Source organism: Carcharodon carcharias, chromosome 4 (genome assembly GCF_017639515.1).
Source record: "Carcharodon carcharias isolate sCarCar2 chromosome 4, sCarCar2.pri, whole genome shotgun sequence".
Classification (NCBI taxonomy): Eukaryota; Metazoa; Chordata; class Chondrichthyes; order Lamniformes; family Lamnidae; genus Carcharodon; species Carcharodon carcharias.
In genome coordinates, this window is record NC_054470.1 from 187434868 (window position 1) to 187453571 (window position 18704).

The following is an 18704-nucleotide window of genomic DNA, read 5'->3' on the forward strand; positions in this document are numbered from 1 at the left end:
CTGCTCCGTGGTGTTAGTGCTCTATCCTTAGCTCCAATAACTCACCAGCGTTTGTTCGGTGAATCGGCCCCTCTGCCTACATTGTTTCAAGCACCAACTAATGTGTTCATATCAAGGGCGCAGCTGGTATTCGCCGGACAAAGCCAACCTGATAACCAAAAACATAAAAGATGCCAAACGGCACTACTTATAAATCGGTAAGCAGGTCGATGTGACAGCCCTCCCATCACCTGCTGCCGTGTGGAGTTCCACTGCTGTTGCTGGAAACCTGAAATTAAAAACAGGTCAAAGCTAAAATGCCCAGGACACCTCAAAGAATCATAGTTCCTTTCAGCAGAGAAGGAGGGCATTCAGCCCATTGTGTACCGGCTCTTTAAGAGGTTTCCAACTAGTTCACTCTGCCCCGTGCCCTCTCCATTCCTCTCTTTTCCTTACTGTATTGCTCTTTAGCAAATTGCACGACTGTTAATCCAAAAAATGCAGATACAAATGCCCTTTTTTCGTAGAATCATAGAATAGTACAGCACAGATGGAGGCCATTGAGCCCATTGAGGCTGTGCTAACTCACCCAAAGAGCTATCCAATTAGCCCCATTCCTCTGCTCTTTTCCCTATATCCCTGCAACTTTTTCCCCTTATGACGTCACTTATTGACTATTTCTTTACAAACACTGTTCAAAATATTTACTTGATCACAACCCTGGATCACTGTTGTAAATCAAGATGTTTTCAAGCATAGATCAGAATAGGTCAATAGATCAGAAACTGGACTGAAATAAGGACATTCGGGCTGCTCTGCATAGTTTTAAGACATTCTTGGCACTGTTTAATTTGTGTTGTGGGTAGGTGGAGCTTGGTAAGCACCATTCTCACTGGTGATGTGAGGTGACATCAAGGAACATCAGCACACGACCTGCACTTTCAGCAGCTTTGCGCTTAATCTTTTCAACAGGTTCAAAGGTGTTTTCTGAAGATGTGATGGAGAAATTAGTTCTCATTCTGGCAAACTTATTTGGAAGGAGACATCTTCCACCATGCTTGAAGGAAGGGGATCTTAAGTTTGACCAGTCCAAGGTGAGCACCAACAGGGATAATGTGGCTAAATGCATGTGCACTCTTTCTCCTGCCATCTTTATAAGCTAATTCTTCCAGAAAAGAGCCAGAGATTAGGCCCAGGCTTGGTTGTGAGGGTCAAAGACCATTCATATCAGAGAGGCCCAGACTCTTCAAATCAGAAGTTTGCTTGGGAACCTACTGGGGGCCCAGTCTCACGTGAGGCGAGAGGGAGCGTAGGAACAGCTGGAGGCCATTCAGCCCTTTGAATCTGTTCCACCATTCAGTGAGTTCATGGCTGATCTGCACCTCAACTACATACACCTATCTTGGCTTCACAGGCACAAAGTGATATAGACAGGTGAAGTGAATGGGCAACAAGATGGCAGATGGAGTAAAACGGAGGGCAGTGTGAAGTTATTCACTTCAGTAGTGAGAATAGGAAAGCAGAATATTTTTTAAAAGACGCAGAACCTGTAAAAGTCGATGCTCAGAGAGGCTTGGGTGTGTTCGTAGAAGAAAACAGAAAGTTAGCATGCTGGTACAGCAAGCATTTAGGAAGGCAAATGGCAAGTTGGCCTTTACAGCAAGGGAATTGGAGAACACGAATAAAGAATAAAGAAAAAATAACCAAGTCTTGCTACAATTGTGTGGAGCTTTGGTGAGACTACATCTGGAGTACTATGTGCCGTTTTGGTCTCTATGTTTAAAAAAAGAATATAATATACTTGCATTGGAGGCAGCACAGTGAAGGCTCAATATATTGTTCCTGGTATGAAAGGGCTGTCCTGTGATAGGAGGCTGAGTAAATTGGGTCTCTTTTGTCTGAAGTTTAGAAGGATGAAAGGTGACCTCGTTGTGAGATTCAAGATTATGAAGGGACTTGACAGGGTCGATACTGAGAGATTGCTTGCCCTGGCTGGGAATCTGGACCACAGGGTTACATTCCTGAGTATGGGGCCAATCATTTAAACATAAGAACATAAACAATAGGAGCAGGAGTAGGCCATTCAGCCCCTCAAGCCTGCTCCACCATTCAATAAGATCGGCCATTTCAGAGGGCATTTAAGAGTCAACGACATAAAAGCAAAATACTGTGGCTGCTGGAAATCTGATAAGAACTTTGCAGCCTGGGTATGGGAACAAATGATTGTCCCCGTATCCAGGAATGTAACCCTGTGTTCTAGATTCCCATCCAGGCCAAACAGTGTCAACCCTGTCAAGTCCCTTCATAATCTTGAATGTTTCAATGAGATCACCCACCTTTCATTCTTCTAAATTTTAGAGAAAATAGACCAACTTTACAGCCTTCCAGACTTAACGTTGAGTTCAACAACTTCAGACCATGAACTCTCTCCTCCGTCCTCACCCCTTTCAAAAAATTTATTTTTTATTTAGACTTGTATTCATTGTTTTATCTCCCCTTTTCCCCCCAACCACACAAATTGTCACGGCTACCATTACTAAGACTAGCTTTAATTCCAGATTTTTTATTAATTGAATTTAAATTCCACCAGCTGCTGTGATGGGATTTGAACCCATGTCCCCAGAGCATTAACCTGGGCCTCTGAGTTACTAAGCCAGTGACATTATCACTATGTCACCATCACCATGTTACGTTATACAGTGGCATTGTAATTAGACAGGGATTACTTCATGTGGTCACAGTGGATGACAAAATTGTCATCACCTTGGAGTGTGAAGGTCTTTGTTTAGCTCACTAAAGCACTTTAAAATTCATTGTTCCCTTTGATGTGCATGCGAGGATAAATGGACACCTTTCTTTGATTCTGCTCAGTCAGTACCTGACAATTGAAATTTTTTTTTTAGGTATTTCTCGATGAACTTCCCCATGAGTTTGCAGCCTCTGTTCAGGAATACAACAAGGCCGCACTCCAGATCTTTGGGAATTTTTTCCTCTCCATCGCTAATCAAGCCAACTTGAAAGAAGAGTGTGAGCTGCCTCACTCGGGCACAGGTAAGAATTACTGGGTGTTAACAAACCAGCCTTATGTGCGACTCTAGTCTGTAGAGTCTGGGGCCAGAAGCACGTTAAACTGATAATTTATTCCAGAGTAATGAATATTGAGTTTGATGCCCCAACAGTTTGCAAGTGGCCCATGTTACAACATTTCCGTGGCATGCAATCAGACCACTTGCTTGTGCAATGGGGAGAACATAAATGTGCAAGAAGTAGAAGCAGCGTTCGATTGTCCAATTGCCTGCCAGCTGACTTAACTGATGTCTCATGCCTGTTTCTGTGCCACTTTTTGAGAATGCCGAACAGCAGATCAGTGGCTAAACAAGAAACCAGGGTGTGAAACAGAGTGAAACCTTGGCACGGTCTGATCCTGTCCTCACCTAGTGTCCACACTGGCATGGGTCAGGCGTAAGGATCCTTGCCTCCTTGCGCTCCCAACCCTCCTCCCCAGCTATGCAGCACAGTGTCCGGTTGTAGCACCCATACCTTGGTGCCAGCTAACTCATTAACAAGCTGGACATTTCCATGGCAGCAGTAGGGCTGGAGTCACACTTTATATATATTTTTATCCATTGGATGTGGGCATCGCTGGCTGCCCATCCCTGTTCAGAGAGCATTTAAGAGTCAACCACATTGCTGTGGACCTGGAGTCACATGTAGGCCAGGTAAGGACAGCATGTTTCCTTCTTTAAAGGGAGGAAAGGGCTTCCCTCCTCTCTAAAGGGCATTAGTGAACCAGATGGGCTTTTTACAACAATAGACTTTTAATTCCAAATTTTTATTGAATTCAAATTTCAGCATTTGCCATTTTTTTTTATTCTTTCACGGAATGTGGGCTTTGCTGGCTGGGCCAGCATTTACTGCCCATCCCTAATTGCCCTTGAGAAGGTGGTGGTGAGCCGCCTTCTTGAACCGCTGCAGTCCATGCGGTTTAGGTACACCCACAGTGCTCTTAGGGAGGGAGTTCCAGGATTTTGACCCAGTGACAGTGAAGGAACGGCGATATATTTCCAAATCAGGATGAAGAGTGGCTTGGAGGGGAACTTGCAGATGGTGATGTTCCCATCTATCTGCTGCCCTTGTCCTTCTAGATGATAGCAATCGTGGATTTGGAAAGTGCTGTCGAAGGAGCCTTGGACAGTATTAATGCAGTGGTGGCCATGGGGGTGCAGAAAATCAGGGACTCCCTCTGGTCCCATACTCCCTTTGGCATGTTCGAGGGGAGAGGGTGTGGAGTCGGACTGGGGGGAGTAAATCCTGCTGATGCTTTCTCCACTTCAGCTGCAGTCCACACTCTACTCAACCATTTGGCTTTTCCATCTTAAAGATTTTCCTTTTTATGATAATTGGTAAAAAAATCTAGAGATGAGTTGAGGAGAAACGTTTTTCCACAGTGAGCTATTGCGATCTGGAATGCTGTGCCTGAAAGAGTGGTGGAAGGAGCCTCAATATTGACATTCAGAAGAGAACTGGATAAATGCTTGAAGGGGAGAAATTACAGGGCTATTGGGGAACAAACAGGGGACTGGGACTAGTTGGATATATATTGGAAATTGATGGGCTGAATGGTCTCTTTCTATGCACTATGATCTTATGATTTTAAGCACACAGCAGAAAGAATGGATATCTTGCTAGGTGAGCAATCTACTTTCTAAGTGCCTTTAATTACACCTGATGGTGAATTTCTGACATCCGTATCCATATTTTTCTCCAGCGTTTGAGGGTCCTCAGCTACCTGAAGCCACTGACTTCACCTCGGAGCTAGCCAAAGTCTTGAGCTGTCTGACGACATCAGTGTCACCATTCGCCTGCTTGTCTGGACACAGTGATCATGACCTGTTTAAGCTGGGTGACATTGATCCAGTAAGTATCTTTACTGACCTAATACTAACAGCAGGGTTTGGGCAGTGAGGAAGCATCACAGTTTAAATTGGATAGCTCTTTCAAAGAGCTGGAACAGCCAGCTGTCTCCGCCCGCACCCCCCACCCCCACCCCCGACTTCTGTGCTGTAAGATTCTATGAGATAGTGTGACTCTAATGGAAAGTCTTGGCCTATAACTCAGACAAGAGTTGTAAACACCAAAGCGGAGTTTCTTACATCCAAAAGCATAATCACATGTCGCCTTGGTTTAGTAGGCAGTATCTTGTCTGAGTCAGAATGTTGTGGGTTCAAGGCCAGTTCCAGACTAAGGCACATGGTTGACGTTTCAGTGCAGCACTGAGGGAATGCTACATCACTGAGAAGTCCATGAGATATTAATCTGAGGGCATTATTTGAAGCGCTACTGCCATCAAAGCAGATCATTAACTCTTTATGGGATGGTCCTGCGTGCAAATTGGCTGCCTACATTACAACAGCGACTGCACTTCAAAATATGCTTCATTGAATATAAAGTGCTTTTGTTAAACGGTGAATCTTAACCGTGCCAGAACATTAGTGCTAACTGATGTTTCATCCCCTCCTGTCGTCTCCTCTCTCCTTCTGTCCTCACCTCTCCCCTATTCTCTCCGCACCCTTCTCCTCCTGTCCCTTCCTTCCCCTCTCCTGTTGCCTAGTCCCCTCCCTTCTCCTCCCTTCCTCTTCTGTCTGCTCTCCACTCCTCCCCTCTTCGCTCTTCTCCTTGTCTACTGTCTCACCCTGTTCTCACCCTGTCCAATCTCTTCGCTCCCCTTTCTTCTACCCCCGTCACGTCTCATCCCATCCCATCCCTCCCTTCCTCCTCTTCATTTCACTCTGATCCACTCCACTCCACTCCCCGTTCTAAGAATATTGGCCAGGGTTTTGTGGCCTGCTATGGCATGTCTCCCTGCCCAGTGGATGTGGCAAGCCATTTAAATCTCCATTCAGTCTGGCAGGACCATAATATCCCACCGGGCAGAAGTGGCTGTAAAATCCTAGCAATAGAAACGTTGAAAGTAGGAGCAAAAGTAGGTCATTTGGCCCTTCGAGACTGCTCTGCCATTTGATATGATCATGGCTGACCCTCCATCTCAACGTCTCCATCTCAGCGCTCTCTCCTTACCCCTTGACACCTTTAGAGTCCATAAATCCATCTATTTCCTTCTTAAATGTATTCAGTATACATAGCCTTCTGTGGTAGAGAATTCCATTGGTTAACCACCCTCTGATTGAAGAAGTTCCTCCTCATCTCAGTTCTAAATGGCCTACCCCATATCCTGAGACTGTGACCCCCTTGTTCTAGAGCCCCAGCCAGAGGAAACATCATCACTGCATCCAGTCTGTCCATCCATGTCAGAATTGTATATATTTCAATGAGTTCTCCACTTATTCTTATAAACTCCAGTGAATACAGACCTAGTTGGCCCAATCTCTCCTCACACAACAATCCTGCCATCCCAGGAATCAGTCTGGTGAACCTTCGCTGCACTCCCTCTATGGCAAGTATATCCTTTCTTAGGTAAGGAGACCAAAACTGCACACCACACTTCAAGTCTGGTCTCACAAGGGCCTGTACAGCTGCAGTAAGACATCCTTGCTCTTGTACTCAAGTCCTCTTGCAATGAGGGCCAGCATAACATATGCCTTCTTAACTGCTTGCTGTGCCTGTATTCTCAATCTATCACCATTTAAACAATACTCTGCCATTCTGTTTTTCCCACCGACATGGATAACTTCACACTTATCCACATTATAATGCATCTGCCATGAATTTGGCCACTCACTCAACCTGCCTAAATCACCTTGAAGCCACTTAACACCCTCATCACCACTCACATTCCCATCAAGTTTCGAGTTGTCAGCAAACTTGGAAATATTACATTCGGTTCCCTCATCCAAATCATTGATATATATTGTGAATAGCTGGGGCACAAGCACTGATCCCTGCGGTACCCCACTAGTCACCGCCTGTCACTCTGAAAAGGACCCATTTCTCCCTGTTCCCTGCTTCCTGTCTGCTAACCAATTCTCAATCAATGCCAATATATTACCCCCCAATCCCATGTGCTTTAATTTTACACACTAACAAAACAATATTGTACACACTCCAGGAATTTATCCGCCCCAGCATTATTGCTAATTTGGTTTGCACAGTCTGTATATAGATTGAAGTCACCTATGATTACTGTATTACCCTTGTTACATGCATCTCTAATTTTCTGTTTAATGCTGTGCCCTACTTTATCACTACTGTTTAGAAGCCTATAGAAAACTCTCACTAATGTTTTCCACCCCCTGTTGCTTCTTAGCTCCACCCAGACTGACTCTACATCTAGATTTCCTGAGCCAGTATCCTCTCTCACTTTTGCACTGATTTCATCCTTAACCAACAACACCACACCACCTCTTTTTCCTCTTTGCCTGTCCTTTCTAAATAACAAGCATCCTTGGATATTCAGTTCTGAGCCTTGATCACCTTGCAGCCATGTCTCCGTAATTGCAAACGTATCTTACCTGTTTACATCTTTTTGCATTGTTAATTCATCTACCTTATTGTGAATACTCCATGCATCCAGATACAGTGCCTTTAGACTTGGTTTTCTAAACACTTTCACACTTTCTTTGTACTATGGCCCTATTTGCTGCTAACCCTTGTTTCCTCTGCCTTCCACTTTTGCTTTCTACTTTTCTGTCTTTCATTCCCTCTCTCATGTCTCCCCGCTCAGGTTCCCATCCCCCTGCCACTCTAGTTCAAACCCTCCCCCACAGTACTAGCAAACACCCCTGCGAGGATATTGGTCCCGGTCCTGTTGGGGTGCAACCCGTCCAGCTGGTACAGGTCCCGTCTTCCCCAGAATCAGACCCAATGCCTCAGGAATCTAAATCCCTCCCTCCTACACTATCTCTCCAGCCACACATTCTCCTATTCCTGATCTCACTAGCACGTGGCACTAAGAGTGATCCTGAGATCACTATCTTTGAGATCCTGCTTTTTAATTTATTTCCTAGCTCCCTATATTCTGCTTTCAGGACCTCATCCCTCTCTTTACCTATGTCGTTGGTACCGATATGGACCACACCCTCTGGTTGTTCACCCTCCCCCTTCAGAATGTCCTGCAGCTACTCAGTAGCACCCCTGAAGCTGGCACCATGGAGACAACATACCACACTGGTGTCATGTCTGCAGCCCCAGAAATGTCTATCTGTTCCCCTTACAATAGAATCCCCTATCGCTATTGCTCACCCCCTCTTTTTTCTCCCCCCCCACCCCTCACCACCCCCCACCCCGTGCAGCTGAGCCACTCGTGGCGTCATGGATTTGGCTCTTGCTGTGTTCCCCTGAGAAACCATCTCCCCCAGCAGTATCCAAAATGACAAATCTGTTAGAGAGGGATATCAACCTGGGGAATCCTGCACGACCTGCCCAGTGTTCTTATTCTGGCAGTCACTCATCCCCTTTCTGCCTGTGCACTCTTTATCTGCGTGTGATCACCTCACTGGACTGCTATCCACAAAGATCTCATCCTTGTGGATGCTCCACAGTGACTCCAGCTGCAGCTCCAGCTCCGAAACATGGATTTCGAGTAGCTACAGCTGGAGACACTTCCTGCACATGTGGTCGCTCTGGACACTGGAAGTGTCCCTGACTTCCCACGTTGCACAGGAGGGGCATTCCACTTGGCCGAGCTGCCCTGTCATGACTTACCCTTAAATTACTCCCTTTACTTTTACTTCCTCCAGTTTAGAGAATATGAAGGACAGAAGAAATACCAGGCCCTACGTACTAAGGCTGCTGCTCTTCTTACTGAGGAAAGGTAGAAAATGAAAGGATCCCCTGTCCCTCTTCCTCTCTCACCAAACTCCAACTTAAGCACTCTACTGTAGTCCAAAGCAGCACTCCGGCGTAGACAAAAGCAGCTCTGTAACTCTTTCGAGTACAAACACGTTTCTATCTGTTCCTATTCAGATGAAGTTACATTGTTCCATAGTTTGCCATTGTGAGATTTGAACTCTTAATAATCTTTTAAATCAGTACATTGTAACTCTTTCGAGTACAAACCCATTTCCATCTGTTTCAGATGAAGTTACATTGTTTCATAGTTTGCCATTGTGAGATTTGAACTCTTGATCTTGGGGTTACAAACCCAGTACCATAACCACTTGGCTATTTAGGCCAAGCAAAAGCAGTTCTGTAGATGGCCTGCTCATGTGCTATCTGAATCTAGCTTCTAAAAAAACCTGTTTAAACTAGCTATCTAATTAACTAGCTGCAGCTGCAAACAGAGCCTGTATACCCCTGTTTTAAAACTGGGCTAAAACTCACCTTCCCCCAACCCAAAGGGCAACTTTTAGTTGTTTGCTAAGTTAAAGAGAGATTAGACTTCAGATAGAAATTAACCCTTTAAAAGTCTCTCTCTTGCCAAACTCCAACTTAAGCACACGAATGCAGCCCAAAGCAGCACTCTCTTCTCTTTCCCTTTCTGGGTGTCAGTGGTGGTAAATGGATATCCCTGGAGAGAGAACCCACACTGTGTGCCTGTACACTGTAGGCCTTCCATGGCTGGTAGCTTCCTGTGGAATTGTACTTGCACAATAACAATGTGGATATATTTTTTGCTCCTTTCAGATTATTTTCCGCACACTTGGAATTCATTCGAACAACATCCCTGTTCTGCACTTGAAGTGCTACGACAGGCAGGGCAGGCAGATGCCTCTTAATGCCTACGCGCTCGATTTCTACAAGCATGGCTGTTTGGATGCTTTACACTCTGATAATAGGTGAGGAATGATTGTCTAATTGTGTATTTATTCTGTAGTTTAATAGCTTAATCACTGCAGACTGCCCATTTCTCTCTCCACCCATGTCTCAGTTAATGTCCTTATGAAACCTGTAATCCATGCCTTCTTTAACTTCGGGCTCAACTATTCCATTTCTGGCCAGCTTCCCAGCTCCACTCTCCGTAAATTTGAGCCCACCCAGAGCTCTTTTGCCTGTTCTTAACTCTCACCAAGTCCCCTTCCCCTATCACCCCTGCACTTGCATGTAACTACACTGACTCACAATCCAGCAAGGCCTCGATCTTAAAATTCTCATCTTTATTTCCAAGTCCTTCCATGACCTCACCCCTCCCTATCACTCTGACCTTCTCCAACCCTGCAGGATATCTATATTTATCTAATCTTGCACATCTTCGATTTTAATTACACCACTATTGGTAGCTGTGCCTTCAGTTGCCTAGGCCCTAAGCTCTGGAATTTCCATCCTACACATCTTCAACTCTCTACCTCACTTTCCTCCTATAAGACATTCCTTAAAATCCACCTCTTTGACCTTTGATTGGCCATGGGACCCAATATCACCTAATGTGGACTGGTGTCATATTTTATTTGATAATGATGGCTACTGTACAAATATAAGTTGCACAAAATTTTGATAAGCAATAAATTTGTGCGTTATTCTCTCTTTAATTTATTAGGTTAAATAGAGGAGAAGCCTTCAATCTGATCAAAGATTTCATGTTGGTAATTTCTGCAATCAGGTAAAACTGGGTTTTTTTCAATTAAGGCAGAGTCCTTGATTCATTTTTTAATTAATTTTAATTTCAATTTAACTTATTTTATTTTAATTAAGTTTATTCAGTGGATGACCTAAGAATCTTAAATAGAAACTTAGGAGGGTATAAAACTGTAAAGCATAGGAACAGGAGGAGGCCATTCAGCCCCACAAGCTTGTTCCGCCATTCATTTAGACCATGGTTGAACTGTATTTAAGCGCCAATTAGTGCCCTTGGTTCCATTCATTGAATACTCTTGTCATTGAGTTTATTAAAGGCTGAGATTGATATATTTTTGGACACCATTGGGTGGGATTTTCCATTCCAGGACTAAGGGGGCGGGAATGGGGAGAGTTTCCTGCCGCAGAGGCTGGTGGGAATTTGCGCTTTATCATACAATGGTGGCAAAATTAATTATGTAGCTGGGGGTTTCCCAATGCTTTGTGTGGTGGAGCGGGCTGGATGGCTCATCATATCCACTTTTAAAAGGTGCCCACTTACCCACCATTGTAGCAGAAAATCCATCTCCTGGAAGATCCTGCACTTAGCAGATCCTTCTCCTGGAAGATCCTGAGAGGATCCATCTCCTGGAGGACCCTGCAGTTAGGGTGCTCCACCCACCCACTGCTGCATGTGACGCTCCAGGGTCCGGCCGCTGGAGAAGTCTATTTTCCCTCCTGATCTCCACAAGCTTCCCCAAACCTTCTGGCAGGTAATTCCGACATTTGCACACCACGTTGGTCCAGGAAGCCCGCTGCGGACGATTGGGGAGAGGAGGACAATTCTGGCCGGGCTTTCATCTGCATCCCATTCACAGTGGCCTCTGGTGGGAAAGGTGACCTATCATGACGCTGTCATTTTATCCCAGTGGGAAGCCAACTCTTTGGCTCCTGCCGCATTGTCCTCCCTGCCCATCCTTAAACCTGCCATACGGGAGGGGGGAGTGGGGGATGTTGGTCTGGAAAATTCCGCCTAAAGCGATCAAGAGATATTGGGAGTGGGCAGGAAAGTGGAGTTGAAGTATAAGATCAGTCATGATCGCATTGATTATTGTGGGTGTTAGAGCAGGTCAGAGGCTGCGAATTCTACGGAGAGTAACTCACCTCCTGACTCCCCAAAGCCTGTCCACCATCTACAAGGCACGAGTCAGGAGTGTGATGGAACACTCCCCACTTGCCTGGGTGAGGGCAGCTCCCACAACACTCAAGCTCGACACCATCCAGGACAAAGCAGCCCGCTTGATTGACACCCCATCCATCACCTTCAACATTCACTCCCTCAACCACCGACGCATAGTAGTAGCAGTGTGTAGCATCTATAAGATGTACTGAAGCAACTCACCAAGGCTCCTTAAGCAGCACTCTTCCAAACCCATGATCTCTACCGCCTAGCAGGACAAGGGTGGCAGGCATCTAGGAACACCATCAAGTGGAAGTTCCCTACAAGTCACTCACCATCCTGAATTGGAAATATATCGCCGTTCCTTCACTGTCGCTGGGTCAACATCCTGGAACTCCCTCTCTAACAGCACTGTGGGTGTACCTACACCACATAGGCTACAGCGGTTCAAGAAGGTGACTCACTACCTCCTTTGCAAGGGCAATTACGGGCGGGCAATAAATGCTGGGCCCAGCCAGCGATGCCCACATCCTGTGAAAGAATAATATAAAGAAGGCTCGAATGACCATGTGGCCTACTCCTTTCTCTAACTCTTATATTCTTCAAACCCTCCAGTGGATCCCCAAGTCTAGATGTCACCTGATTTGAATATCAACATGTAATGCTCACAGGCTTGTCCCATTGTGTTTTGGCAGCACCTCTCTCACCGAGCTGTGCATTAAGGAAGATGACCTTGTTGCTTTAGCATTTCAGCAACTGCAAGAGAGCTACACAAGCAAGTTCCAGCAGGTTTGGAGCTAATATCACTGATATAACAAGTTGGACCACTGTACCTGCCTGTGTATCGACAATCACTGCTAAAGGATAGTTCATTGCTTTTGGGTATTTCGATGATGTATTAAGATGCTGTGTTTCTTTTTTTTTTTCATGCTATGCCCAAACAAAATTTACTTTGAAGAGAACATTAGTCCTCTTTCAAATATTTATAATGCATACTTTACCCATCACTGATATCAGTATTTTATTTCATTTAAATTCCCCAGCTGCTGTGATGGGATTTGAACGCAAACCTTCAGGTTATTAATCAGGGTCCCCTGCATTACTAGCCCCAGTAACATAGCCACTATCCACAACTGTACTCCTTGCCTGCATGCTTGCATGTTTTTACCATTAACCATTCAGCAGCGTTTTATAAACAATGGAAAGATTGTACCATCATTCAGAGAGGGAGGATCCATATAATAAGCCTTGCATTTAGATATGATGCTTAACAGAAGCTCTCCAATATCAATAAATCTTGTGGAAGGAATTTTGAAGAATCAAAACCTTCGTTTTAATATTTTCTTGGTGTTTGTATCATTGATTATCAGAATAAAATACTTTCCATTAGCCTGCTGGTTCTATCTGTTTCCTTGATTTTCTGTTGACTGATTATAGAATTACTTTGAATTTTACAGCACAGAAACAGGCCATTCGGCCCAATTGGTCTTTATGCTGCTGGTTTTTGTGATCCACATGAGCCTCCTCCTACCAATACTTCATCCAAGTCCATCGGCATGAACTGTGATTCCCTTTCTCCCTCGTGGTGTTTAACTAGTTTCCCCTTCAACGTATCTATGTCATTCGCCTGAATTATTCTTTCTAGGGTGGAACTACTGGCATCGGGCGGCTGAAGTGGACGATATGGTGAGAAGGCCAAAATACCGGTTTCACGACATGGTGAAACCAGTTTGCGATTGCCCATTCAGCCCATTGATGATGGGCCACATTTCCTGCCATCGGACGTCTGGAACCTCATTGTAATATATCTGCGCATCATTAAAAGGTCTGGCCACTGGACTGATTGCCACCACCCCAACCCCCCCCCCGCCCCACCCACTCCCCCTCCAACCCCACGCTGGATCATCCAACCTGATGTGTTTCACAACTGTACATGAGCGACATGCACCTGGCGAGCTGCACTTCACTCCGGGACTTTGAGGCTTGTTTACCTACCTTGCTTCAGGCAGCACTTGCAGACAGCATCACAGGGCTTTTATGGGGGCTCACTGGCATGTGCCTATCCAGCAGACTAGCCAGAGGGTGAGGGGGTTGCGTCGTATGGCTGCAAGGCTGGGTCTTGCCTGAGGAAGGGGGAGAAGTGGCCCCAGGCAAGGGAAGGGGGTTGCAAGGTGAAGGCTGTACTGGGGAAGCAGGGTAACCCAGGGTGTGTGTGTGGGGGTCACGTTGATTTGTGCAAGTGGCCTCAAGATGGTGAGGGCTGAGGAGGCAGTCTCCAGAGGAGATGAGGGCAGGTGGAGATGTGAGGGTGTGTGCGTGAGAGGGCGAGTGGTGATGTCCCTTGAGCTGGCAATGAGTGAGATGCCAGTGAATGTGTGATGGGCTTGAGTGTGTGAGTTTAGAATGATGAGATGGTTGCCTTACCCTGGTGGCACAAATGAGGTCATTCATCCTCTATCTGCATTGGATGGCTAAGCTCTCCTGTGCAACATTGGCACCGATCAACACTGCCATCATCTACCAAGCCGGAGTGGTCACGTAGCTGCCCCTCCTCGGGCCAGAGTGGAGGTAGCGGACATCACAGCGAGCATCTACAGCATACAAAATGCACTTGAGAGACAGTCACCAAATCGGGGGGTTGGGGGGGGCGGGGGGTGCTGCAATATTCTTGCCTTTCGGTGCCATGTTTTATTTGCTGCAGTCCTGGGCTGGGAGCACTGAGAGTTGCGTGCACGGCTGTAATTTCAATGTGGCGGCCGGCGTGATGAAGCGGTGGGGTGATGGCGTGGCGGGCCAATCGGAGCCCGCCCGCCATGGGAACGTTTCCCAGGAATGCCGATCAATGAGGCGGGATTGGGACGATATGGCTTGAGAAGCCGCCATTGCCACACCGGTTTTACCCGCTCACCACCGCACTTGAGTGCAAATCCGGGACGATTCCACCCCTTCGTTCTAAACACACTCTGAGCAAAGAGGTTTCTCCCAAATTCCCTGCTGAATCATTGGTGACAATTCGATATTTACCGCCCCTGGTCACACTCTCAGGATGTCTTGTGACTCAGCAAACCAGAAGCTCTGGGTTCCAGTTGTGCTCCAGTGCTCACTGGCTGTGGCTGATCCGTTCATTATGTGGGTTCCACGAGTTGAGAATCAGGCTGTTAACCTTTGCCCGCTATTCCTTAAAGGGGGAAAGGTGTGCGTGAAGGCACAAAACAAATGAGATTGTGGTCTTGCTTGCAAGTGGAAATGTCTACTTTTATCAAACCTTTCCATCACATTAGATGCCTTTATCAGGTCATTTAAGTAAGGCACAAGTTAAATCATTCTCTCGCTGAAATGTATTATAACTTGTGTACATTATACCCAGGATTTCATAGGGACAGCTTCTCTGATTTTTGTTCCTGAGCAGCACATGGACAAAAATCAGGAATAAAGTGCAGAGACCCCTTTTCCAAAGTCACTGCACCATTTAGAACACTGTGACATTTTCATTCCTGGGATGTCAGTACCACTGGCTGGGCCAGCATTTGTTGCCCATCCCTAATTCCCCTTGAACTGGTTGGTTTGTTAGGTCATTTCAGAGGGCAGTTAAGAGTCAACCACAATGCTGTGGGTCAGGAGTCACATGTAGGCCAGACCGGGTAAGGTAGATTTCCTTCCCTAAAGAGGCATTAATGAACCAAGTGGGTTTTTAACAACAATCGATGGTAATTGTCATGGTCGCCATTACTGAGATGAGCTTTATTCCAGATTTTAATAAATGACTTCAAATTCCACCAACTGTCGTGGTAGGAATCAAACTCTTGCCTCCAAAGAATTAGCCTGGTCATCTGGATTACTAGGCCAATGAACTACCACTACACCACCATATGCCACTCTGGTTGGGATGGATTCTCAAGGAGAAGCAGGGTGGTGGAGGTGAGATGCAAGTAAATTTAGCCAAGACAGTAGACCTGGGCCCTAAACCTTGACGCTAATGGGGTGCAAAATGTCATTCCTTGCCTCCTATGTTTTCCAGGGAATCCACCTTCTGTATAGTGGCTGTATTCCTGCCCCTGAGTTAAAAGGTGCCAGCCTCAAACTACAGATCCAGGCAGTCCTGGCAAGTGAAACAAGAACACTGGCATTTAATTCTGGGTCGACATCCAGCACAATGTTGGGGCTGGTTGGTAAATCTCCTCCTCCATGCATAGATCGTGGGTGCCCATAAACAACTCCCAACGTTTAGGATTAACCATCAATAGCTGCCGGTTTAATGATTGTTACAGGCAGAGAAGAAATGTTCATGCAGCCTCTGTGAATCTTTTCACTATCTTACTCTGTTCTCTCCAAGGGGTGGCACAGGGTGAAGGGTGACACAGGGTAAGGGGTGACGCAGGGTGGGGGGTGGCACAGGGTGAGGGGTGTGTGCAGGGTAAGCGGTGACACAGAGTAAGGGGTGACGCAGGGTGAGGGATGGTGCAGGGTGAGGGGTGTGTGCAGGGTGAGGGGTGACACAGGGTAAGGGGTGACACAGGGTGAGGGGTGGTGCAGGGTGAGGGGTGTGTGCAGCATGAAGGGTGACACAGGGTGAGGGGTGGTGCAGGGTGAGGGGTGTGTGCAGGGTGAAGGGTGACGCAGGGTGAAGGCTGGCGTAGGGTGTGGCCCTCACTGGCTAGGTGAACAGTTATTGCCCATCCCTAATTGCCCTTGAGAAGGTGGTGGTGAGCTGCCTTCTTGAACCGCTGCAGTCCATGTGGGGTAGGTACACCCTCAGTGCTGTTAGGGATCGATTTTGACCAGATCAAGGCCCGAGAGTGGAGAAGGTTAAATAAATAAAAAACAGCATTCCAGAGTTTGTCTGATTTAATTAAATGCCAGAGTTTTGGGGGAAGTAAGGGCTTTTTCTAAGTATGAAGAATTGGTGCAACATATCATGTGGGAAAATAAGTTACTCTGTTATTTGAAGTGCATTTGAGGCAGATTTTACTGGAGTTGGGGATGGTAAGGAAGGGTTAAGGGGGTGGGCTGGCAGGAGGTGGTTAATAAAGGACCCGGAAACAGGAGAAGCAGCAGGGCCCATGATTTCTCTCCTTGGCCCGGTGACTGTGAAGGAACGGGCAACAATCTTAGCTCAGCATTAAAATCCCACCATGGCAGCTTCCAGAGTTGAACTTGGTTTTTAAAAAATCTAGAAATGAACCACTGTTATCAACGGGAACAAATCACTGGCAGTTTGGCTGAAGGCTTTTAGGGGAATCTGGAGCTGCGGAGAGTTGATAGCAAGTCGGATGGGTTGTTTGGAGAGACCCAGAAGTTAAAGCTGGGACGGCTGGAGGCTCTGGCACTGAGGGTAGAGAGGAGGAAAGAGGTGAGGGTTGAAGCAAACGAGCAACAAGGGGGCACCAGGGTTGCAAGATTCAGGAGGGTTGGAACCATGGAGGCATCTTTCAAATGAGGTCAAAGACCCCTAAGTGGTGCCAGCGGTAGGGTCGCCAACCCTAGTTGGACACATTCCCGGAGATTCCATCACACCTCCATCTCGAACCTCCCTGATCTCCCCCACCTCCCGCTCTCGGTAGGCGAGCACACCACCCCCACACCCCCACGCCCCATCATTAAAGCAAACAGGCTCTCTCCAACCGGATAGGATGATTCTCAGCTCAGTCAAACAGCCTCTGTTCCATCTCCCGTAATTTTTTTTTAACCAACGATGGACAAAAACGTCCGAAGAAAATGAAAATCAGCACAATTTTCCCAACGTTCCCCGCCCCCCCCACCCCGCTATGATTTTCCACCTCGGTGTGTCCAGGAAAAGAACTTTTGACTCCTGGAGACTCCTGGGCTATCCTGAGGAGTTGGCAACCCTACCGCCCAGTGGTCTAGTTAGAGTAAAATAAAAACACTTCGACACAGGGAGTCCTCACTTAAAGCTGTAGTTGCATCCCTGAAAAGTGCAACTTGATGTGAAACAGCTTCAAGTGAATCCGATTCTCCACTGAAACCGATGTAAAGGCTGTAGTTAGGCTCTGTAGGATCTTTCTCATCAGAAGAAAACAGTAAAACATTATAGCCCGTGTTACGAGCACATGAGGTTGTAACTCCAAGTCTGACGGTAACAGGGGTCGATAGTGGCATAGTGGTAATGTCACTGGACCAGCGATCCAGAGACTCAGGGTAATCATCTGGTGACATGGGCTAAAGTTCCACAAAGGCAGCTGGTGGAATTTGAATTCAATTAATAAATCTGGAAGCTAAAGCTAGTCTCAGTAATGGTGACCATGAAGCTATCATTGTTGTTAAAAACCCATCTGGTTCACTAGTGTCCTTTAAGGGAAGGAAATTTGCCATCCTTACCTGGTCTGGCCTACGGGTGAGTCTGGAGCCATCCCAGTGCGGTTGAGCAAGATAAGTTTATTTAAGCTACTTGCCGAATTTAAACAAAACAACGTAGATTGTAACAATCATTCATACATCACGCACATTCCCTGGACCCACACACACACTAGTACAGGTGGTAGAAGTAGAGGACAGGCTTAAGGATTTTTTACAGTACATAAGACCATAAGACATAGGAGCAGAAATTAGGCCATTCGGCCCATCGAGTCTGCTCCGCCATTCAATCATGGCTGATAAGTTTCTCAACCCCATTCTCCCGCCTTTTCCCCGTAACCTTTGATCCCCTTACCAATCAAGAACCCATCCATTTCCATCTTAAATACACTCAATGACCTGGCCTCCACAGCCTTCTGTGGCAATGAATTCCATAGATTCACCACTCTCTGGCTAAAGAAGTTTCTCCTCATCTCCGTTCTAAAAGGTCTTCCCTTTACTCTGAGGCTGTGCCTTCGGGTCCTAGTCTCTCCTACTAATGAAAACATCTTCCCCACGTCCACTCTATCCAGGTGAATAAGATAAAGGAATATACAGTTAGCTGTTCCTTGGCTGCTCTCAAAGTGGTCATTCCATGTAGCTGTTTTGTTCAAGTGTCTTTCTGGGTGTCGTTGAATGGAATAGATTTCCACATTTGCAGTAGCTTTCACATCTCAGGATGATCACTTTGCAAATCCGGGCACAATATTTCTGTGAAGGAGAGAGAGAGAGAGAGAGAGAGAGA

At 46.3% G+C, this 18704-nt stretch overlaps 1 protein-coding gene across 2 annotated transcripts in view; it reads left to right on the plus strand.

Moving 5' to 3' along the window:
• The window catches only part of LOC121277497 (probable ATP-dependent RNA helicase DDX60), a 257982-nt gene extending 244985 nt beyond the window's left edge, over positions 1–12997 (plus strand). For both annotated transcript variants that reach the window (XM_041187050.1, XM_041187051.1), the window contains 6 exons: positions 952–1073; positions 2883–3030; positions 4748–4896; positions 9562–9713; positions 10412–10474; positions 12304–12997. In XM_041187050.1, the coding sequence (XP_041042984.1) occupies positions 952–1073; positions 2883–3030; positions 4748–4896; positions 9562–9713; positions 10412–10474; positions 12304–12409 (740 nt within the window). In that variant the 3' untranslated portion in view covers positions 12410–12997. The remainder of the gene's footprint in view (positions 1–951; positions 1074–2882; positions 3031–4747; positions 4897–9561; positions 9714–10411; positions 10475–12303) is intronic.
• The last annotated feature ends 5707 nt before the right edge of the window (positions 12998–18704 follow it).